This window comes from Dipodomys ordii, unplaced genomic scaffold (assembly GCF_000151885.1).
Source record: "Dipodomys ordii isolate 6190 unplaced genomic scaffold, Dord_2.0 Scaffold111, whole genome shotgun sequence".
NCBI lineage: Eukaryota > Metazoa > Chordata > Mammalia > Rodentia > Heteromyidae > Dipodomys > Dipodomys ordii.
Window position 1 is genome coordinate 6661684 of NW_012267327.1, and position 25663 is coordinate 6687346.

Sequence of the window (25663 nt, forward strand, 5' to 3'; positions counted from 1 at the left end):
ATTAGCATTCTGTCACTTTGAGCCATAACTCTATCCTGGTATTTTTGCTGGTTGTTTAAAGATGGAGTTTTTATAGACTGTGCTACCCAGCCTGGCTTCAAACCTTGATCCTCAGAGGTCTAGCCTTCTGAATAGTTAGTATTAGAGGTGTGAGCCACTGATGTCCAGTTAAATATTAGTTCTAATAGTGCACAAGGAATTAACATGTCATGAAGAAGAAACTTCAATAAGAAACACGAAGATTAGGATTATTAGATCCAGTTTAGAAAAATGTTGAGAAAGTCAGAAAGAGACATGTTAATAGGTTCAGTTGCTCCTTAAAAGCTAGACAAGTTGTAAAGACAATGTTAGCAATACATTTTCCCCTAAGTCCCTGGTGGTCCATGACTACCTGGTGGTCCAACAGGGGATAGTTTGAATTTCAGAAATACAAAGTGCAGAGACAGTGAAAAGCTTTCAACCAAGAGACTGGTATTGAGCTGTAGAATTAAAATGAAGGCTGGTTCTGCCATTTTTGTTGATAAAAATCATAGATAAATCTGCTGTTCTCTCTAGGCCTTCATTTCCTCACCTATAAAAAAGCATTCTAGATATCCATAAAAATAACATCTACCTTAGATGAAACCCAATGCTATGACATAGAGGAGTAAGTACCAAAGAGTCCAGTTGTCCCAGCTCCTCTTCCTTCTTGGCAGCATTTATTCTCATGTGCTCAGGAATCTTATAGTCTGGGGCTGTTTTCAGATTGAAATCTCCCATGCATGTTTGGGCTTCTTTGATGGCTTGAACATCTCTGGGATCTTCATAGTCATCATCAGGTTTACTCTTATATCTATCAGAAAAACAGACAACCAAGACACAAATATAACAATAAACCCTAATGTATCTATTTTAATATAGCTTCAATCTAGAATTCAATCAGGATGCACTTTCATTATGTCACTGTAGTCTGAAGGGCCAAACCAGTTTTTTTTTAATTATTGAATATTTTAAGGCACATTAATGACTATGCCAGACCCAATAATGTGAGTATATTATTATACTCATATCACTAGATTACTATAATTCAAAGTATCAAAGAATAAAAGAATCACCTCAGTGATTGATCCTCAGGGATCAATCATACTCAGGGGAAAAATGGGGAGAAATTGAGGGAGGGGTGACACTGTTCAAAAAGAAATATACTCATTACCTGACTTATGTAACTGTAACCCCTCTCTACATCACCTTTACAATAATTTTTTAGAAAAAGAATCACCTCAGTATACTTCGTAAAGGCATTTCAATAAATATAAAGCCTTTTAATATACAATGTATATAGTTCAATATATAAAATACCTTTTCAATGTATATAAAGTTTACAAAGATAAAATTTGGGGCTCACATATTAAAAGGATAAGGATTTAGGTTAAAAACCAAACTTACAGTTCTTCCCATTCTTTCTTTCTTTGGAGAATCTTTAGTTGGGCTCTTTCAGCTTTTTGTATAAGTTTCCTTGTTTTCTCAATTTGATTTTCTACCATAATCTCACTTAGAGTTTTAGGTCGAAATTTCTTCCCTTTGTCTGTAGTTGATTCTTCTTGTATGCTTCTACTCTCACCTGTACAAAGAATCAGTATTATTTCCAAGCTGGCCACCAGTGGTTCTCACCTGTATTCCTAGCTACTCAGGAGGCTGAGATATGAGGAAGGCAATCCAAAGCCAGCCAAGGCAGAAAAGTCTGTGAGACTCTTATCTCCAATAAACTACTCAGAAAAAGCCAGAAGTGGTGCTGTGGCTCAAGTGCACAGAAAGGCTCAGAGCTTAGGCCCTGAGGTCAAGCCCCAGGAGTGGGAAAAAAAGAAAAAAATATTTCTAGTTTTTTGAGACAGATAAAAATATTTCAACAATTATTTTAACTTGCTATATAAAAATGATCCAGAGAATATACTGAATTTTTATTGAAACAAGCATCATGAATTTAGTCTCTCAAACCCAGATGCTCCCTGACTTATGATGGGGTTATATTCTGAGAAACTTACTAGCCATGGAAAACTCCTAAGTCAAAAATACACTCAACACACTTAACCTACAGAGCATCATTACTTAGCTGATTCTGCTTTAAATATGCTCAGTATACTTACCATTAGCCCACAGTTGAAAAAAGTCATTACAAAATATATTTCAAAATAAGGTATTGAATGTCTCATGTAACATTAAAATTGGACTGACAGTGAAAAATAGAATTGTCATATAATTGTACTTTTGAATCATCGTAAAGCAAAAGCATTACTAGTCAGACAAAATAAAAATATCGAAGTCGTAAGTACTTCTCTTAAGGATCTTATTTAAAAATCAGCAATGTAAAACAGATATGTGGGAATTAGAGATGAAAATTAATGATGATAGATGACTAACAGATATCAGGAAGCTGAGAAAGAATGTTTGCAATACTAAGAGAAGGGAGGGAAAGCAAGGAATCCTATTTAACACCTATAACTAGAGGAGGCATATACCAACTTATGTGGTCTGTGGCTAATTAAAAAACAATTTGGGGGGCTGGGAAAGTGGCTCAGTGGTAGAGTGCTTGACTTGCATGCATGAGGCCCTGGGTTCGATTCCTCAGCACCACATAAGCAAAAAGAAAAAAGCCGGAAGTGGCGCTGTGGCTCAAGTGGTAGAGCATTAGCCTTGAGCTGAAGAGATGAGGGACAGCGCCCACGCCCAGACTTCACACCCCACACCCAACCAAAAAAAAAAAAAAAAGGAAAACTATTTGGGAGCATATAATAATCAAATCCATAACTTGTAAATTATTACTTGCCAGGTACTAGTTGCTAATGCCTGTAATCCTAGCAACTCAGGAGGCTGAAATCTGAGAATCATGATAGGAAGCCACCCTAAGCAGGAAAGTCCCATGAGATTCTTATCTCCAATTAACTACCAAAAAGCCAGAAGTGGAGTTGTGACTCAAGTGGAACAGTGCTATCTTTGAGCACAAAATAGCTCAGGGACAGTACCCAGGCCTTGACTTCAAGCTCCAGGACCTGTATACACAAAAATATTGACTAAACTCACTAGTATCTCATGGGGAATTATTCTTCATGTTCAAGCAATATAAAGATATACTTTAGATATACGTAGAATAAATAGTAATATGAGATAGTTACATGGTTTTTAAGTTGTTACTTTATGTTTCATATTTCAAATATACTGAAATATAGAAAAGAAAAGTTTGTTAAGTTTTAGGTGGTCATGAGAAAGCTTCTTAACAAATGATTATTCGATTTGGATCCTCAAGAACTAGTAGAATTAAAATAGGAGGCCAGGCATCCAGTAATTGATACACACCTATAATCCCAGCTACTCCAGAAGTAGAGATAGGAAGGCTCCTGGTTTGAGACAGTAAAAAGTTAGTGAGACCTGCCTCTTCCCCATATCAGCCAATAACCTGGGCCGTGGGGTATGCATCTTTCATACAGGAGGTGCAAACAGGAATATCACAGTCTAGGTTGGCTTGGCCTGGGCAAAAAAACAAAAAACAAAAACAAAAACCACCAAAAAACTTTTTCTACCTAAAAAGTAACTAAAGCAAAAAGGACTGACTGACAGAGTAGAGTACCTGCAGAGTAAGCATGTAGCCCTGAATTCAAACCTTACTATCTCCAAAAGCCATACATAAGAGAGTAAGCTTCAGAGTGGAGAGGGGTCTAAAGAGGGGTCTTCAGAACAGCAGGCTGGTCATGGACAGCACCAAGATGGACCATGGTCTAGACAGGTAAGCTGAGCAGTATGCAAAATCACTATTAGAAACTGAGATTCTGAATAGACTGTAGAAGGGTTGAAATAACCATGATAATGGTTTCAGGATTTATCCTAGATACAGAAAGGAGACATTAAAGATTTCACAATGGAGAAGAAGAAGAAGAATTAAATGTTACTCATGTTAATGTAACATGGGCAGCAGTCATTCTTCACTGAGCCCTTCAACAAACTCAGAATTCTTGAACTTCTATACAGTTATTTTGCAAACAGTTTCCTCTCCCACCCCAAAATACCCAACAGGTTGCTGGGATTGGAGATCACATTTTCACACATGTACTCTTAGCTCATAATTCTGCTCAAAATATATGTTCTTGAAAAATAGGCCGAGGTGCAATGTTTTAGCTTTACATTAGGTATGAAAACTATGAATGGGAGGGATACATTGTCTAAAAAGTAGCATTTGGGAAAATTCTAGACTTGAGAGTTTTGGAAGTAGAAGTTAAGAAAGTCACAGCATCTTCTATTCTCACCCTGTCAGCCATGTGACCAGGATGGACTTTTGTTAGCAACCTGCACCAAATAAGAAAGCAGGAATGAGTATTTATTGGAGAATTATAGTATCTCATTCTCAGCAGTGACCCATTGCCCTATTTCTCTCGATTATGTGTCCCCTTATCAGGATATTATGTAAAAAAGGGAACAATAAATTGATCTTTTGCCACTAATGTATGTTCAATGCTTGTTACACAGAAAGACAATCTGATTTTATTAGTTGAGCAAAGATTTCAATTCCTTTTGTAATTTAGGCTACCTGAATCTTTCTGACTATCCTTTTTCCCGGGTCCTTCCTTTTCAAACCTCTCAAATTTGCTTTGTCTTCTCTCTGCGAGACTTGATCGCTTTAATTTGAAATACTTAGAAGGCTTCACCAGCCTATAGGAAGTTATCTTGTGATCACTTTGTATGGCATGAACTACAATAGTGTCATTTTCCAGAGGATCACGGAATCTAAAAAACAATAAAGAAAATGTGCAATAGCCACGTTAAAAAGCCATTGTGCCATGCTAGACTCCAATTTGGACCATGTACATACCATCAGGCTGTAATAAAAGTTGGATTACATTTGACTAAAAAGCAAATAGAAATTCTTTCTAATGCAAATACTAAATAGCTCACCGTTCTTCAATACAACACCGCTGTTTTGCTAACACATGTAAAAAAAATGGAAACTTACAGGCAGGTTGATGTTTAACATAAATCGATCATATCAAAATTTGAAGAAATATGATTCTCCTCCCTATGTGTTATAAGTAGGGAAACAAGAGACAAAAAAGAGGGTTATGGGGAGTGATGAAGATGTTCTTGCCTACACTTTTAATTTTAGAATTTAAATACGTGTGTATATATATATATACATATACACACACATATAAACATGCATCATTATTCTTTGCTTGTTATCTTAAGATTTTTTTGACTCAGTCCTTTTAATTTTATTTCTTCTCCTAAAACTATTTTTTCTTTTAATTTTCTTCATAGAATAATAGCATTCTCCTATCTCTAAGAATTATTCCCTTTGCCTTTTATCCATTGGAGTTTTACCCTTGAGATTTAGCTTGTCTGTGAGATATATTAAGGATATGGCTTACATGAACTTATAGTTTTAATCAGACTAAAATTAAAACCTTTCCGTAGTTAAAATATAAACAAAGTATAAGAAAAATGGCTGAATATGAGACAGCATTACAACATATATACTAAAAGACAATTGCCTACAATACAAACTTTGAACTAAAACTTAAATAAGGGGGGGGGGAATAAAACAGCAATCAAAGAAAATCTGCACTCTACGAAGAACAGATATAAATGAATTATAAACATAGAAATAAATAATAGCCTTACCAATAATAAAAGAGATGTAAGTCATTGAACCAGAAGTTATTGTGTTTGCCCTATTAGTTTGGTTGAAGTGAAAATACTGGTAATGACTGGAGTTATTTGGTGGCACAATTTTATCTCTTTCCCACATTGTAAGCAGATAGCTAGGTACTTACTATTGTCTTCTATATGTCTAATGAAGTCATGTGCTAGGGATGGAGGTGTATGGACCAGAGAGGAGAAGCAGAGATTAAAGGAAGAATATTTGAGACTGGTAGAAGGTAAGGAAGAGATTTTTCTTGGCTAGAAGGAAGATGGGCAAATTGATATAGAACTGAGAACATTTATCTTCTCCTTGATAGCATCTGGAGAGATGGAAAGACTTCAAAATGATCCGGTGCATGGGGGCTTCTAAGTTCACCAGTAACGCTTTAGGAGAGCCACAGAATCAAAGAAGAGAAAGAAGTAGAGGTAGATACAGTAAATCTTAATAGGAATGAGACCAACTTTCCTGTCTTCTTGGAAGAATAAAGACTCAAAGTCAAATTTAAGTCAATATAAAGAATAGTCCCATTACTTACAAAACTAAGATTGTACATTAAGATTCATACTTATGTACACACATACACCCCTATATATATATATATATATATATGCCTATAAACACATTATGACAATTAAGTCCAAACATTAGCTGCTATGTTGAAGATCCCTTCTGAGAGGAACTTCTTATGTACTCTCATCTCTTAGAAGGTAGCAATTTAGTTACAATGTAGGAATTCAAATAATAACCAGGATCAAATATTCTAGGGTTTAATATTAGGTAATTCACAGGGCAAAGTACCAGACAAATGATAGCTGCAAGAACCCTGAAGATCTATGGCAAGCTCTCCTCAGTCTTTAGGTTGGTGATGGTCAGCATCAGAGCATGAGAGTTCATCTAGCTGAAGCTGGGGGAAAGAACTACCATGGACCACACAGAATAATCCCAAACCCCACACAGGATGGAATAGTGTGCTTTCCCAGAAATCTTGTTCTTCATGGGACGGGATGAAATAAGCAAAAGACTACTAAGGGAAAAAAATTAACCCTAGACCAAAGTTGTCCTGATCCTATCTAACAAAGGTTACAAGCAAACTTCAAAAAAAGTATTTCAAGGCAACTAAACTAATATTTAATATCTGTATCTGATAAATATTTAAAGTATGAAAAATATCCATCATCTACAGTGTAAAATTCACAATGCCTGCCATCAACCAAACTTTGCCAGGCAAGCAATAAAGCAGAAGAAGCTGGTTCAACTGAACAGAGGTACGTCACTCAGTAGAAAACAGACACAGAAATGACACCAGTGATATAACTTAAAGTCTTAGCATACATTTTGTAAAAATTGACAAGCTTTTCTTTTTCTTTTTTTGGGGTGTGTGGCAGCTTTTCTTTTTTAATATTAATAAGTTTTTTATTGTGAAAATACCATACAGAGGGGTTACAATTACATGAGCAAGGTAATGAGTACATTTCTTATCAAGCATTGTTGCCTCCTCCTTTGTTTTTTCCCTTTACCATTCTTTCCCATCTGCCTGTCAACATAATGTCTTGTTCATCTCATTGTTGCAATGGGTCCACCTGTATCCCTATTTAAACAATTTGTTTTTTCCCTTCCCTTCCCCAAATTATACCGACATCAAACACAGTGAAAACAGGGGTTATACCGTGGGGAAGGGACAGACAAAGCAACAAAGAAATCATCTTATAAATATGTTAGAAACAATAGCAAGAAAGAAAAACCATTTGAGTTCTTATCTTGTGGTTCATTTCGCCTAATATCAATTTATCTGACCATTTCTGAAAAATTGACAAGCTTTTCTAATGCAAAAAATAACAATTAAGAAATATTGGAGATAACAGAATTGAAAGGCTTAAAATATTAGATGGCAATCTCTGTTATAATCAAGGGAAGATGAGATTGAAGGTAGAATTTTATGTCACATCAGGACTTACTCATGGGCTGGCAGCAGAGGCATGGAAGGAAGCCTGCTGGGAGAAATGTGGGCAGGTGTGCTCAGATTTACATTTTGATTAGAGCCCCTGATGTATATGCTTCTGGTTATACCATAAGGATATGCAGATTCAATGGAAACATACCTTCTTCATAATCTTTTAAAGGGTAGAACAGCTAATGAGCTCTCAAAATTGCTTAGTGTTGTTTTAGGCATGATTTAAAATTGAGCACTACAGAATGTAATATTTTAATGATAACTCTGCTAACACTTCTGTTTAGAGACCTGTTGCCATTTTTGTTTTTAGTAAAAGGAGGGCAAGGTTACAATTTCTTTTCTAGCAGTTGAATTGTTGGAGTATATTTTTGGCTGCCAAAACATTCATGTCGCTTTATGATTTTGAGTTGGTAAATATGCATAGTATTTGGAAAGGCATGACATACACCAGATGATCTCAACTACCTAGCAAGGTTTGGTGTGCATATTGGATCTAGAAGATCCAATCTGCTTGTGGCCATAGGTGACTTTAGTCTTTGTGTCTTCTGTGCTTTTGTAATGCACCTGGTAACATGGAGAAAAGGGTTGTTTTGCTGGGCACCAGTGGCTCATGCCTGAATCCTAATAAACTACTTTATTTAGAACTGCATTTTCACACACCCTAACTTGCAGAACATGTTGATCTTACCTCCTTTGTAGCTTCTTTAGGCCAAGGTCATGTTTCTCTTTATCCCAAGCTAACTCCTTTTCCACTTGTTGGATTTTGTGAACTGTGCTTTTGTTAATGTCAGCGTGAATTTTGGAATCAATATCAAAATCCTACAGATAAACAGATGTATAAAATTGTTCTTTATATTGCATTATATTCAACCCTCTGCTCCAATGTGGTTACAGATTCCCAGTTTTGTTTTCTATTACATTCTGCATCATAACACTCTTCCAAAGATCATAAACTCTACCTCCCAAAGAGATACAATAGCTGGGAGCCAGTGGCTCACACCTGTAACTACTTAAGAGCCTGAGATTTGAGAATCATAATTCAAAGACAGCCTGGCAGGAAAGTCCTTGACACTCTTATCTCCAATTAACCACAAGATAACTGGAAGTGACGCTGTAGCTCAAGTGGTAGAGTGCTAGCCTAGAGCTGAAGAGCTGAGGGACGGCACATAGGCTCAGAGTTTAAGACCCACAACCGAAACAAAGAGAGAGAGAGAGAGAGGGAGAGAGAGAGGAGAGAGAGAGAGAGGAGAGAGAGAATATACTTTTCATCTTCTATAACACAAAGAAAAAAGTTTCATAACATATGGGGAAATGATAAACAATAATGCAAACAAAATTATACACTTAAGGCTACAATGCTTGATAAGAAATGTACTCATTATCTTGCCCATGTAATTGTAACCCCTCTGTACAGTATTTTCACAATAAAAAAAAGATTTTTTTCCACAACAGCAGTAATAAAAGCTAACAATATTTGGATAGAATATGAAGTTTAAAAAGCACCAACCCAAAGAAACTACTATTGCAAAGCCAGCTGAGCAGAGTAGAATGCATGGCAGTTGGTCATTAGCACAATACCCCTCCCATGTGGCCTGACTACAGGGAAGAGGACAGTCTTTGAAGTCTTCTTGACATTACCAAATCTTTTTTGCATATCTTTTGGAGGGGATTCTTCTTTCTCCCAATGTTTCTTATCTTAATTTCTTAGAAAAATATTAAAGACTGAATTCATGCTAAACTCTACATAGCCATTATTCTCAACAGAGGTGTTGGTGTTTTCCTTAAAGGTGTGAGCAAAGTGCATCATCATGGGACTTGTTTCAGTGGTTGTTTACCTTAAATTTTGTCATTAGTACTCTGGAAGTATCAGCCTTTTTCTCAGAATAGTAGTATAAAGTTTTTTGTCACTATAAATTAATTTTATAACCAACTTAGTAAGTTAACTATTGTGGCTTCACAAACCATTTTTCATATAAAATTGAAAAAGTACTTTTAGAATTGCAAACTGAATAAACCTATAGGTATGTTTACCTATGGGTTTTTTACCTATAGGTATATTTACCTCTGGCTTTTTATTTGATTAGACACATGATAAAAAAGTATTTCAGTTCTGAAAAAGTTTAAGACAATAAGAAAATTAACTAATCATTAGTAGATTTCTCTAGGATTTACACTAAGTCACAGAAGAAAAAAGTGAATCCCAAATTAAACCATGTTGTGGTTGTCATCATAACTACTAAGCCATCTTTTAGAAAGTTCTTGGTTAACTAAGTACTGCCTTCTCAATATATCTAGTGAACTAAGAAATAGAGTATCAAGTCATACATGTACCTACCCAACAGGCATTTTTTCTAGGTACAATAAAGATTTATAAACATATTAAAATCTGTATTTATCTACCACAAATTAGTGATCCCATACAACTGTGTTTCTCTGGATCTGGCTTATTTCACCAAATATAATTTTTTCCAAGTCTTCCCATTTCCTTGTGAATGGTAGATGTCCTTCTTTCTGATGGGTGAATAGAGTTCATTGTGTATATATGCTGTGTTTTCTTGTCCATTTGTCCATTGGAAGGCATCTGAACTGATTTCATATCTTGGCTATGGTAAATAGTGTTGCAATGAACGTGGTGGTGCTACTGGTTTTACTGTAGCTTTGTGTTCTATTGGATAAAATGCCCAGGAGTGAAATTGCTGGGGCACAGGGAAGTTCTATGTTTAGTTTGTTGAGGAAACTCCATACTGCTTTCCAGAGTGGTTAAAAAAAATTATATTCCTAACAACAGTGTAACAGAGTTCCCTCTTGGCCATATCCCCACTAGCATTTGTTACTGTTAATTTTCTTGATAATGGCCATTCTGACTGGGTGAGGTGGAATATCAGTTTCCCTCATTTGTGGTAGCTAAAAAATTAAACACACCAGGTAGTATACAATTTACTGAAGTATAGAGCTCAAATATTGTAATTCTTTAGAAAGACTTAAATCAAAGCCCAGTGAAATAAGTACAAGGAAATATCTACCTGCAAGTGGAAGGAGGAAGGGGAGAAGGGTAGACAGTAATGGGGGAAGGAAGTAGAATGTAGGCAAGAGTGCATTGTATATATCACAGAACTGAGATGTGCTCACTTTGGCCGCCCATATACTAAAATTGGAACGATACAGAGAAGATTAGCATGGCCCCTGCACAAGGATGACACACAAATTCATGAAGCGTCCCATATTAAAAAAAAAAAAAAGAATTGAGAAAAATAAGGGTTGGGTCACCCGGGAGTGAAAATATTGAAGGGATGACTCAGATCAAGATGAATTATATCCATAAACTGCTTTGTGAGCCACCTTCCCAGCAGTTAAAAGGAAATAAATTCAAGACATACCCTAAAAAAATCAACAAGAGTTAGGGAAAGAGTGAATTGGGAGAGGTGAGTGAGAATATTGAAAGGGGTGACCTTGACCAAGATGTACTATATTAATAAACTGCTCTGTTGAATGGCAAACCCTTTGTACAACCAGTTAAAGCCAAGTATTATCTTTAATAAATATTAAAAAAATTTGTATTTATATTCTATTATTTTAAAACATGCAAAACCATTCATAATAACAACAACAAAATAAGATAAACCCACAGCATATTAAGTAGCTAAATCCAATAGTCTCTTTTATGTCAGATAAAGTAGTCAAGAAGAAACAAGCCTCTTCCAAACCCAATTGTGCGTTAAATTTTACAAATAATTGACTTTTCCCAACCACACTGACTAGCCAGATAAAAGAAATCTTAAAGATGATCCCCAGTGTTCCTTTGTGTTGAACCAACGGTTATCTCAGAAATGGCATGCCAACAGTAAAATCAAATTTACTTAGACTTACTGTCCGTTTAAACTGCATATGTATAGGCAATTCTTTATTCATTGCTAATAGTTTCAAAAAATCATTCCTCAAAATTTTGATATTTTCTCTCTTGATTGCTTTTATTTCTTCCACTTCCTTCATTAACTTGTCATATTCTCGTTTCCTCCTGGCATTCTCAATGCTGAACACAGACATTTTAAGACGTGTTAGAACAGGATACAGAAACAGCAAAAGGGAAAAATTAGCATTCAATCATTTGGAATTTCATATTGCTTAGTCAACTTGTACAACATGTTAGTTTGTTTGCAAAGCACAATCCTCAATAGTATTTATCAAAACTTCCCATACCTGTAGGCTTTGGGATCTTCAATATCTTCTGGAATTGGCTCTATTTCTATTCCAAACTGTAGAAAGGGTAAAAAGTTAGCCCTTTAAAATTACATAGTATTACCCTTGAAATATCTAGGAAGAAGTAAATGTCTGCCAATTACTTTTTTTTAATTTAGAGATTTTTTAAATGACATTTTTATTCACAGATTTGTTGTCCACTGTAACATTGCATACATGCATACAAACTCACCCTCTCCATCTGTCTCATTCCTCTTCTCCCTTCTTGGAACAATTTCAACAGGTGTCATTGTTCTCTTTTCATATATGCATATAGATGAGCTTCTTCTAGCTGCTCTCTCCTGTTCCCCAACAGATCCTATTTTGCTTCCCTTCATTTCTTGATATACACTAATAGCTCAAAGGCATTTCACAATGGCATTTTACATGTTCTATCCAATATTTTAGCATGATTAACTTTCTAAATTGCTCTCTCTTTATTTCTCTCTACCCATCCTTTTGCCATTTTCTAACAGTTATATTTCTTCCTTCCTTCCTTCCTTTTTCTCTTCTTTTCGTGTGTGTGTGTGTCTGTGTGTGTGTGTGTGTGTATGCTGGTCCTGGGCTTGAACTTAGGGCCTGGGTGCTATCTCCAAGCTTTTCTTTGCTCAAGGCTAATGCTCTGCCACTTGAGCCACAGCTCTACTTCTGACATTTTGGTGAGTACTAAGGGATAAGAGTCTCATGGACTTTCCAGCCCAGGCTGGCTTTGAAACTTGATCATCAATTCTCAGCCTCCTAAGTAGCTAGGATTACAAGCATGAGCCACTGGTACCTGGCTTGTTAAAGGTCTTAAAACTAGTTTCTCACAAAACAAATTAGGGGAAAAATTATAGTTGACCAAATTTATTTCTGTTTTAATTAAAGGGGTAGGCAGAAAAACTATATCTCTATATTTGAATGTTAATATTACCATAATTTCATCCTCAAAATGTCAATTATTACATCATGTAAACTATGAACTCTTGTGCTATTAGCAGAGAATACACACATGCATACACACCACACACAAACACACACACACACACGCATGTGCGTGCAAATTTAGATTATTGATTTCAAAATGCTGTTTTTCAATAGGAAGGAAGAGATGGAAGGAGAGAGAGGAAGAAGGGAGGGAGAGAGAGATGGAGGGAGGGAGGAGGTGAAGTAAAAAGGGAGGGAGGGAGAAAAGAAATGATTGGGGCATGACAAGAGTACTTGCTTAGGGTTCAATTCTAGTACCTCAACAACAAAAATAATATAAGGAAAAACACTGATAATGGCCATAAATAAATGTATATTGTTGAAATTGTGGAGTGCTTTTTTTTATCGAATACATAAGTTTTATAGAGAGGGCTGGCACAAAGTTAAAAAAATAAAGATTTTCTTCTTGCTTACATATATACTTTCTCTAATTCCTTATTTTCTGGGTTAGATTCTCATTGAATATTGGTCCATGATTCAAATTTTGCTATTAAAAAATGAAACTTTACCCATTCATATTTTCCCTATATTCTTTGTGTGTTCATTGGAAGTAAGCCATTGGTTAAATGGGAAATCAATGTGTTGTCCAGAATTTAAACTGTGGTATTTCTAATTTGACTTCTTAGCATTTAAGAGTAATTCTAATTACTAACTGATTATTAAGTGACTTTGTCCATAGGTACTACTTTGATAATACAGAATTCCAGTTCTGTGGCAAGATAAAAGTAAATTATTTGGGGATCTATATCCTCAATCTCTGTCACAAGGCCAGAAATCTATTAGTGAACTTTTGATCACAACTCACATCGTTGGATTTTAAGTGTTAAAGTGATTAATATTTTTGACCTCTCTCAAAGGCACATTTTGTGATGTATATACTATACATGACTCTACAATGAGTAATATTGTTATATGTCTGAAAAATATTACTCATTTAAAAAAAGTAAACTTTGTCTAAGAAAAGGATTAAGTTTATAGCACTTGCTTATCAAGCTCAAAGCCTTTAGTTCAAACACTGCTAATGACAAAAAAATAGAAGAGGATTGATACAAAAAAATGTGACACAAGCCAGGCATTGGTGGCTCACGCCTGTAATCCTAGCTACTCAGGAGGCTGAGATCTGAGGATCGCGGTTCAAAGCCAGCCCGGGCAGGAAAGACCGTGAGACTCCTATCTCCAATAAATCACCAGAAAACTGGAAGTGGCGCTGTGGCTCAAGTGGTAGAGCGCTTGCCTTGAGCTGAAGAGCTGAGGGACAGCGCCCAGGCCCAGAGTTCAAGCCCCACGACCGACAAAAAAAAAAAAATGTGACACATTCTTTTTAAAATTTGGAAGGGACATGCCTTTAACAGAAGAATTAAATGCCATTCATAATTTATATAGAAGCAATAAAAAGTCAAAATTATAATATTGATAGGAAGATTGGATTATAAGGTTGTATTATAGAGATATTATAGATTATATATTATAGTATAGATAAGATTCTACTATAATGTTTAAGTGTTTAAATATTTCTCAAAGTTCAAAGCAATTTTTACATCAGTACTTCAAAATAAAGTTTGCTTTTGCTATTGTTACTAAGTAATGGGCTTAATTGGTTACATACCCTGGGAGATGGCACTTTGGCTTTGAGAGTTTCCTCCAACTCCAATTCAGAAAAAATGTTGAAGACAAAGATGTTACTATCTGCCCCAACAGTCACCAGGAACCGGTCATCAAAGCTAGTGGAGAGGCCTTTCACACATCCATAATTATTGTCATGCATACTGAAGTGCCAATAATTCTTCAAATTTTTCAGTGAAAAGTCTTTCTGCTCTTGGACATACACTCGAATTGCTCCATTTCTCATTCCACAAAACATCATACTCTGGCCAATGCTATGAGACAAAAATAGAGTATATTATTCTTCCTATTAGTTTGAAAATGTTGGAGGTTTTTTGTTTTTGTTTTTTTGTTGGCTGTGGGAACTGAACTCTGGGCCTGGGCGCTGCGCCTCAGCTCTTCAGCTCAAGGCTAGCGCTCTACCACTTGAGCCACAGTGCCATGTCCAGCTTTTTCTGCTTATGTGGTGCTGAGGAATCGAACTCAGGGCCACATGTGAGCCAAGCACTCTACCACTGAGCCACCTTCCCTGCCCCCAAAAATAATGTTAATTTTAAGTGGACTAACAAATGACCAGATTTTAAATAACAAAGGTGTGGTTCTGAATTGAATTATAGACTACCAAAATTTGCGTGTTCAAGCATTAACCTCAAATACTTCATACTGCCACCATATTAAACGATAGCGCTTTTCAAGAGGTAATGAAGATAAGGCTAAGAACATTAGTGTAGATTGTAATCCAGTCTAACTGGTGTCTTTTAGACAGTTAAGATTAGGACACAAAGAAAAATCCAAAGGATATATCATGCACACAGGAAGGATAAAAAGTAAAAATATCACAAGGTAAGGATGGAGGCTTCAAGAGAGAGCAAACCTATCAGCAATGTCAGCTTGACTTTAAAACACGAGTCTTCACACCACGGGAAAGCAGTACATTTCTGTTGTTTAAGGCGCCAAGTTTGTGATATTTTGTGGCTGCCCTAGTAAACCAACACACATACACACACACACACACACACACACACACACACAAATAAATAAATAAATAAGGGTTTAGAGGTGTTCATTAGCTACAAAGTGCTGGTCAGGTGTGTGTGTAAGGCCCTGGATTTGATTCCTAGAAATGAAAAAAGGAAGAAACTCAACTTAAAAGGTAGAATTGTTCTATTTGGTCTTTAGAAGAGTTACGGGCACATACACACAGTTCTCAAGTTTTAAAGAGCTAATGAATCCATTTGTATCTTCTCCAGAATCCTGACCCTTTGTTGTCTGATTATTCATTATAATCTTCCTAAGTAACAGAAAGTAAATTCACACAAAATTCTGTAATAAACAGAAATTTTGACAGAAGATTGGATGGGAAAATTTAACTGTAACTAGTTTTGATCACACTCATTCGATTTATTTAACCAAATATAATTTGTGTGAACCTTTATTTGAATATATCTTTATACATACACAATCCCTATGATACATAAAACATAAGATACAAATGAGACCTAATGTGTTTTTTAGAGTTTTTTTAAATTCTGTTCACCTGAAAGTGATAGTTTGGATGGGATTGTCTTCTGCATCATCCAGAATACAAAAGTCAAAAGGTTCATCTTTCTGACTTTTGAAATCACTATTTTTGTCATATGGAGGAAATTCACAGTGATATAGAAAACCAGAATCATAGCCACCCTGGAAAAGATAAATAACATAAAATGCAGTTCTTGAACATAACACAAATGTTTGCGTGAGGATTTCTGGATTATTTGTAATTTGAAAACACAAAATAGATGTTTTAAAACATGTACTTCTATCTGATAGCCATTATTATAAATTTTGTCATTACTGCAAAATATCTCCATTGTCCATTTACATGTAACTATATAACAGTTACTTTATGATGATTCATTCCCACCTAGAAGTCAATATGAGGGATTTCACCTTTGACTACTTAATAAATTCCTTCTTATTTCTTCAAGCATTTTTTTCTGAATCTATGGTATTTAATAAAATTTTGCAGGTTAATGTTTTAGCAGCTAGTTTTCAGCCTAGGATAAGGTTAAAAACTATTGATTTCCAAAAAGTGCTATTTAGGAAAAATCTATCTGTATAGAGATCATTTGGAAGAACTACATTGGTCCAACTCTAATTTGCTTGCTTTCTCTATATGACCACTCTTTTTTCTTTGGTGGAACTTGAATTCAGGGAGCTGTCTTTGAGATCTCTTTGCGCAAAGCTACCACTCTACCACTTTGAGCCACAGCTCCACTTCAAGTTTGTCCGTGGTTAACTAGAGATAAGAGTCTTACAGGGACTTTTCTGTCCTGAGGGCTTAAAACCACAACCCTTAGATCTCAGCCTACCGAGTAGCTAGGCTTACAAGTGTGAGCTACTGGCACCTGGCTGGACCAAAGTCTTTTTAGAGAAACAAGTAAATGTCAGAACATCCTTATTGAAACTCATACACATACACACAGACACACATAGACACATATGAGTAAATAAGAGATGGTAACAAATAATAAACTGAAAATCAAATTACTCACTTTCCACTTTTGGCAATAGTAGGTTGAAATATTTCAGCTGAACTGTCCTACTGAGCATTAACAGAACATTTTTTTGAAATACATATTTGAAGGCATTCGAGTTACCATATTAGAAGACTCAGAAGAAGAGAGGAAGAGTCACAGTGAGGACTGCATTTGGTGCTTGCTACTTTCTCCTCCAAAGCAACTGTCAATTAACCTGTCAGCCCACTGGCTAAGAGGCTGAGCAGCATTACCTGGAGTCTCATGGGCTTATGATACGAGAAATCATTTTCAGGTCCTCCCAGGAGAAAGGACCATTGTAAATACACTTTCCATTAGATTTTGTATAGAAATATTGGAGTGGTACATTCTATGTTATGAATAAAAGGGAAATATAATGGCTCTCACAGGAAGTTAAATCTAATCTCAAATTGTTTCTTTGCTATTGGAAGCTGCTTTCCAGAACCAAAAGTGAATCTCCATGAGAAAAAGAACATACTGAGAATCAATTTAACCCTACAGTTTTTCACATACAAGGTCTAGTCATTAGTAAAAAAAATAAAATAGACATACTAGGAAAACCAAGACATGATTGAAAAATTTAAAGAAACGGAATTATAAAACATATCAATAGAAAAGTTTTCACAATATATTTCAAAATAACTATGATTTACATTTAAGAAACTTGAAGGCAATATAGAAATTTTTAGAGATTTGTTATAGTCTATGAAAGTAAATAGAAAAATGAAAATTTTATAACAAAATAAAACAATAGGAAGAAGTTCACTAGATTTAATAGCAACTATACACAACTAAGAGTTAGAAATCAACTACAAAACTTCAGATAATCAATTCAACCACACGTAAAAAACGAGCAAAGAAAATATACAAGTGGCTAAAAAACGTAACAATATACTCAGCAACACTTGTCATTGAGAAAGTACAGTTCAAAACCACATCCCTTGGGAAGGCCACAATCAGAAATAAAAATGAAAAATAAGAAGTGCACATAGAATACGGAGAAATGGAAACTCTTGTTCATGATTGGTGGTAGTGTAGCTGCTATGGGGTACAATATTACAGTTGTTGAAAAGAAGCAGAATAGAATTATCTTTTGGTCTAGCAATTCACTTCTAGGTATATGTAAAAAGGAACTAAAACCATTTGAATACCCATGTTCATGGCAGCATTATTCACAATAGCTACAAGGTAGAAGTGGTTTAAGTCCATAAATGACTGGGTAGAGAAGCAAAATGCAGTTCAGCCTTGAAAATGAATGAAGCTTTGACATACACTAAAAGTTAGGCTTAGTAGACCACCTGCAGCATGTATGAGGCCTTGGGTTCATTGCCCAAGACCACGAACAGAAAATAGAAGTTAGGTTTTGGAGCTATGTAGATATGACCAAATAAGTAGATGTTAAGTGAAATGAATCCCAAGATAGGGACACAAGTGTTTTTGTTCTTTCTTGCTATTGTTTTTCATGTATTTATAATGTACTATGATTTTTTTTGCTTCTTTTGTATGTTCTTCCCCCATGGTATAACCCCTGTTTTCACTGTATTTGATTCCAGTGTCCTGCATTTTGTGTATAGATTTTTTAAATTTGCACTACAAAAAAAAAAAAGAAAATGAAAGTAAGAAAAGTGAGGGAAGGGGGTGTTGGAGGGAAGAGTGAGAATGTTCAAAGAGGTGACATTAGCCAAGGCACACTGTATTCATGAACTGTTTTGTTGAATGACAACTCCTTTGCACACTACTTAAAGATAATTTTGTAAAAGTATGCCCCAAAATAACACTTCTTTTGTCACCTTATGAGTAAATACTAGTCTTTTTAAATAAATTTTTCATCAATGTTTTCAAGATGCTAGTCATGAAATTTCATTGAATTAAAGTAATTGTTCCAGTGCCTCTTTACTTCAAATGAAGAAACTTCCTGAAAATGAGAACCATGTCTTTAGAATCTCTTTGTTCCTTGAACTCTACACAATGTTCACTGTTTCAAAAAAAAAAAAACACAGAAGACAGGTAATAAGGACTAATAAATGGGGTCTACCCTACCTTCTATTCTTCTTGCTGTTTATATCTTTGAAGTTTCTACAAAAAATCTATTTCTAGGAAACATGGTAGAGGGAAGAGTCACCCTTCCTCATTCCCTATAGCAATGACTTTTGGCTTGTTTAGTACTGTTGGCTGCTCAAAACGGAGTCCAGTTAGGAATCAGTATGGTCATTCACATATAATTTATGTGTCAGATTTTTAGATACACACATGTGTGTAAAGAATTGAAAATTATATTTTGATGCAAATCTTGCTTTGCAATAGATTGAGAAAACATTTCGTGATAAGACTAGAAAATACACATTAAAAAGGTATTCCCATACATTGTAGCAGTCTCTAATGTTTCTTTTCCTCTTCTTCCTTTTTTCCCTCTTCTTTCCCTAGCTGACCTTTTGTCCTTACTTTTTCCAAGTCCCAATTTGTTCACAGTGGTAAAGAGACCATTTGAACACATTCATAGTCTTAGATTTCCCTAAGCACATTCTAGTTATAGATAAAGCAGAAGTCCCACAAAAACTTTTTTTTTTTCTGCGCCTGGGCACTGTCCCTCAGCTCTTCAGCTCAAGGAGAGCACTCTAGCACTTGAGCCACAGTGCCACTTCTGGTTTTCTGGTTTTCTTGTGTTTTATTGGAGATAAGAGTCTCTTGTACTTTCCTGCCCAGGCTAGCTTTGAACCCTGATCCTCAGGTCTCAGCCTCCTGATTAGCCAGGATTACAGGCATGAGCCACCGGCACCCGGCGCAATGAAGTCTTAACAGTATGAGAAGGAAGTAAGAATGGGGTGAAAAATAATAACACTATAAACTAGATTAGAATCTGATTGAGATAAAAATTATTGCACTATTGCTCACCAACGAAACCCAGAACTTCCCTGGCTCAGAGTAAAAGCCACAGAGAATGGGAGAGGGGTGTAGTGGAATAAAAATTGGAGGTAATGGTTCCTCTTCCTCTGCTTCTTCTTGCTCTTGTTCCTGGACTTCGTTTGCTCCGTCTTCTCCCAACTCTTCTATTAACATCCTCATCCTTTCTTCCTTTTCCTTTTCCTTCAGCTCCTTTAGTTTCTGTCTCCTTTCAATTTCCATTGACCTCTTTTTAAAAGAGACATTTAAAAAAAATTGTAACATTCATTTACACTATTAGGTGTGACAAGGACAGAAAGAAGATGGGATTCAAAACCACTCATGGCTCTGATTTAACACATCATACCATTTATGAATAATTACCATTTGGGGGAATATATTTCATCAATAAAATTCAAATAACTGCAATTTCTGTTTTACCTTTATGGATATCAGTTTTGTAGAAATTATTTTGTCATTCTTCCCTAAAAAAAATGTTAAATAGTTTTCTCTCAGGGCCAATACAGCAGCTTAAGTGATTGCACAATCATGAGGAAAGTTGTCTCCACCTTAGTAAAACTGTGATTTACACCCTCAATTGTCTGTCTAACTGTCCATTATAAAAGTCCCCAACCCTGGTATCCCTCCTTCCCATCATTTTACCTTTTCCTCCTTTTACACTTTTAGAATTATCTCTCAGATTTATACATCATATTTGATCTCTACTGCCTCCTACTGAATTATAATTTCCTTCAGGATCTGCTTTACTCTTCATTTTATATTCCCAGTTCTTTATGCAGGGTATCTTATGTTCTAGTAAAAGGAAAATATCAGGAGATAATACTTCAAGAATGCCCCATACCAGAATCTGGGATTTGATACTTGAAAAATGGAAACATTTTATGCCTAATCCATGGATTTCATAGGAGACAACATCACGATCAGGCTCTTCCTCAATATCTGGCAAAGGAGCTTCAAGGACATATCCATTCTCACAGAAAATCAGCAAAGTACTTTTGGACTAAGAAAGAAATTAAAGAAAAGAAGAGAAGAGAAAATAAGAGAAAAAGACAAATATATCACTTACATCTAAGGAAGTTTTTACACAAGTTCAAAAAAAATTATAAACCAGAAAAAAAGTACAGCTGACATGCACAGTCATTTTTATAAGCTGCTTAATTCCAACTGTAGTTATTGGCACTACGATTTGTTAATTATTACTATATCCTTAGTAATACTAATTACCAATTCTATAATGATTAAGTGAGATAACTATTAAACTTAGACTTGGATATGGTTTCTTTAGAGATGCCATAACACAAGTCTAGAGCCAAATACATGGCTGTGGAATCCGATAGCCCTGAGGACTGAAGGCTATAATTAGAAATGCAGTGTGTAGACAACACATTAAGTCCTAGTCTCCTTTACCAGCTAAACCTTTATCTGCCTAAGTTTATTTAAATATGGATGCTCCTAAGGTCTTTGTTCTCTTCCCTCTTGTCCCTGTTTTTCCTAAGTGTTCTTGGGGACATCTACAACCTTGATTACCTCTCACATATAACCTAGAAAATTTAGATTCTAAATTAAACTTCTGCAACTCAGTCCTGTCTCTTGCTCTAAAAATCCTTTATTTAATGATGCATGGGAAATCCCCCGGATATTTGATATTTCATTGACTCATAATTTGAAATGCTTATTCATTCTGTTATTTCATTGTGATTATTTGTTATGCACCTACTATATACTCAGGATTGTTTCGCATGCTAAAGATAAAATTGTAATAAAAACAAATCTAGACAAACAGACCATTATGAAACTTACCTGCAGATGGACATCCTATCACATAGCAATTTACATAGATTAGTGTAAATTACAATTGCAAAGGTACCACAGAACCAATACACTGCACAAAACTTCCTGGGAAGGTAGAGCTGAGCATGAAGGCCAAGGATGACTAAAATATAATCACACAATGGAACCAGGGAAAGGTTTTCAGAGTATGCTGCATAAAGAAAACACTGTGCAAGTATCCACTGGTACATTCAGGCTCATAAGAAAACTATAGACTTGGATCATATCCTCTGGGAGGAAAAACAGAAGAGAGAGATGAGAGATAGGTTCAGAGCACCAAGGAAATAGCACACAACGACTAGGAGACGATGAGTGTGAAGAAATTGCAGGATGTAACAAAGAGGAGTTGATGAAAGTCAAGGGGAGAAGCTATTTCAAAGAAAAAGGTAAGGTCAACAGGGGTCAAATGATGCTAAGGTGTCAAGAAAGATACGAAGTAAATATCAATTGGGAATCTATGATGCCTTTACAAGAGCAATGATGCAACTAGAAAGCTGAGAAGAACACGCAAAGGAGAGAGTAATATATAAAGAAATGGAGTCTTTGAGAATAGTCAATCCTTTTGAGAAAGTTGGCTGAGAAGATAGGGCAGCAGCTGGAAAACATATGTAAGTCAGAGAGGCGTGAACACACAAGTACTGATAGAAATTATCCAGTGAGTAGACGAGGTTAAAGTGAGATGGCAGGAAAGAGAGATAAGTAACATGAAATATTGAAAACAGCAAGAAGGAAGAGGATTCAGAGGCCTAGAATGAGAATTGCTGACAACGGGGAAGGGAAACAGTTCTTCAACTGAGAAATAAAGAGGAAGAAGAGGGAGTCAGGAAAATGGGATTTTCTGTTGGTGGTAGGGAGGTAAGGCAGTTCCTGCCTGAGGACTCCTGCTATTAATCTTCCTTGATACTGTTACAAATTCGTTGGGGACAGTCAGATAGGGATGAAAGGTAGAAAAGGGGGATCAGAGCACTTGGAAAAATGTCACTGATACTTATTTGTCTTAGTCACTTCAGCTGCTGGAACAGAAAACTATAAATATTCTGAGTGGCTTTAAAAAAAAAAAAGAACAGATTTCTTCCTCATGGTTCTGAAGGCTAGAAGTTCAAGCGAAGGCTCTGGCATCTGTGACACACTTCTTGAAATTTTGTTCAAAGTATTTCCAGGAGGCACAGAAAGGAAGCTCTGCTCTCTTCATTCATTGTCATGACCTCTCCACTTGCCAGAGGTCCCATCTACATTTGGGGATGTAAGCTTTAATATATTAATTTGAGGGAGATCTAACGTTTTGTTCGCAGCATGTTGGAATGAATAATTATGAAAGCTAAGATGTCTATAAGAGGAAGTGAAGAAGAGCCAACCCACAGATTAAAGAAAGCAAATGGTAAATGAAATACCAGTCTTTGTATCATTAGAGACCTACTGAAGTAGGTTGAAAGGCTGAGGTTAGAGAACGGGTTATAGTTCACCCTTGCATTTTTATTTTTATTTTATATCACTGGAAATTAAACTCAGGGTTTTATGCTACTAGTTGAGCCATGGCCCCGGTCCTTTCACATCAGATTTTTGCCTTGAGGTAGCCTTGGTCCACAATCTTCTTACGGCCACCTCCTGAGTAGTCTGTACCACTACACCTGACTTAAACAGTTGACAACTTGAATTCCTACAAATTGCTATGGACTGACTTGTGCCCCTCTCCCCAAAAACAAGAGACAGAAGCTTAATGCTTTCAGGAAAAATATGAGGTCAGATGAGCTTGAAGATGAGCTTAGACTAGTTTACTTTGACATTAGTAATTCTCATATAACAGATGGCACCGCTTAAAATAACTTTTGTTATTTAATCTTGTATTTCTGTTTCCAATTTTTTAAACTTTTTTATTTTTCAAATAATCCAAAGGAGGTCGAAAAGGATATAATGTATTATGTGTCTTTCATCAAATTTGTATTATTAGTTATATATTACACAACTATTATTAGTTATATCTTACACAACTTCTTTCCAATTGCTAGGAAAGAAGCAATGACAGATTAGCAAGAAAGCAAAGGTCAATTGAGAGGAGGGGAAAGTAAGGAAACAAATGAAAGGAACTATTCTCAGATCTTAGAGCTAGACATGTGATTCTTCTTTTTTTGGGGGGGGGTCTGGTCGTGGGGCCTGAACTCTCGGCCTGGGCACTGTCCCTCAGCTCTTCAGCTCAAGGCTAGTGCTCTACCACTTGAGCCACAGCGCCACTTCCAGCTTTTTTCTTTTTGCTTATGTGGTGTTGAGGAATCGAACCCAGGGCCTCATGCCTGCAAGGCAAGTGCTCTACCACTGAGCCACCTTCCCAGCCCCTTCTTTTTCTTCTTAACTGTATTTTTTAATCTTTATTTTTTTCAGTACTGGAGATCGAATCCAGGATGTTGGACTTGCTAGACAAGCACTTTGCCACTGGGCTTCACCCAGCCCTGAGCGTGTGATTCTTAAGAGAGTGACTGGTCCAAATGAAATCATTGTGTATCTGACTAGACATCACCATTCTTGAGGCAAGCCTGATACAGCTCTATGTTTGGAAGAGAATGGTGACCAACTAATAAGTAAAGAGGTGGTGAGGACAATCAGAGCTCCTAAATAATGCTCAACAAATGCAGCCACCTGCACTTACCTTCATGACTCCTGGAGGACCAAATAACAGGGTTAATAATCCCAACTGTGGTTCTCTAGCTACCAGACACTTGTGATCTTGAGGACAAAGAAGAATGACTTACCTGAAATAATGTGGACCACGTTAACTGGCAAACAGGTCCAGGAGTATTAATATAACCAATTGGCTTATAGTCCTTTTCCACGTCAAAGAAAAAGACAGTCTGATCCTTACTCTAAGAAAAAAAGAGACACATTCATCCAATATTTACTACTATGAAATCTAATCTATTGGGCATAAAAAGGGGTTTAATGACATATAGTGTATCCGCTTTATACATATACATACTAATAAGATATACTTATTAATATGAGAGAATTCTTAGTTCAATTACTTGTTACATCTTACCCACCTGGGTTCCAATCTACCATTCTAAAAATGTGATAACTATGCATACACATAAAATTCACAAAAATTCCATAATGCATACTCTCCTATCTTACTGCATGAATTTACAGTGATCTTCTGCATTGACCACAGTTGTGTTTTGGTTGGGAGGGAGGGACTGGGACAGAGAGCGGGAACACAAGACTCTGTACAAAAGGAAATGTACTCATTGCCTGACTCATCATTGTAATCCCTCTGTACATCACCTCTCTATAACAGTAAGTTAGTTTTAAAAAGAATATATAAATGCTGTAAAATACTAACTATAAATAATATATCCAGCATGATTCCAATTTAAATTTTCTAATCTTTTAAAATAAACATTAGAATGTTCAAGAGTGTCTTTAAATGTTATACACAAGACTACCCTGAGTGAGTATGAATACAGAGAAAATAAAGTATGAATATATCTGTAGGAAGCTTATTTCAGTAAAGAGACCCAATTAAGTAGGTAGATTTAAAAGGTAATTCCAGTTGCAAATGAGGAGATCCTCAATTTCCTTACCCCTGTGGCTAGAATATCTCCATCACGGTCGTATGCTAAAGCAGTGACTTCAGCGGTGTGGGGTTTGAAAACATATCTCAAAGTCATCTCAGCATCCAAAATTTTCTTCCGTCCTGTAAAAACTGTGACCCCTTTTGGGTCATAAAGTTCAATAATTCGAACAACTCCATCTTCGAATCCTACACTAATTTGTGCTCCATTGTCGCTTACCTTGGGTGGAATAATTAAATACACAGGACCTGAAGTTAGTTGATGAATAAATTTGTATTACACAACAAATACTTCTATTATTTTTTTTTTTTGGTCCGGTTGTGGGGCCTGAACTCTGGGCCTGAGTGCTGTCCCTCAGCTCTTCAGCTCAAGGCTAGCGCTCTACCACTTGAGCCACAGCGCCACT

General features: G+C 36.0%; 1 protein-coding gene across 1 annotated transcript in view; it reads right to left on the reverse strand.

Annotated features, from left to right (window-relative positions):
• Cfap44 (cilia and flagella associated protein 44) overlaps positions 1–25663 on the reverse strand; it is a 65890-nt gene that overhangs the window by 17777 nt on the left and 22450 nt on the right. Inside the window, exons 13-24 of the mRNA XM_013028517.1 lie at positions 25267–25476; positions 24439–24549; positions 20706–20864; positions 19856–20092; positions 15961–16106; positions 14428–14698; positions 11817–11872; positions 11487–11649; positions 8308–8438; positions 4556–4752; positions 1426–1600; positions 655–832 (exon numbers count right to left, since the gene is read on the reverse strand). Coding sequence (XP_012883971.1) covers positions 655–832; positions 1426–1600; positions 4556–4752; positions 8308–8438; positions 11487–11649; positions 11817–11872; positions 14428–14698; positions 15961–16106; positions 19856–20092; positions 20706–20864; positions 24439–24549; positions 25267–25476 — 2034 coding nt within the window. The remainder of the gene's footprint in view (positions 1–654; positions 833–1425; positions 1601–4555; positions 4753–8307; positions 8439–11486; positions 11650–11816; positions 11873–14427; positions 14699–15960; positions 16107–19855; positions 20093–20705; positions 20865–24438; positions 24550–25266; positions 25477–25663) is intronic.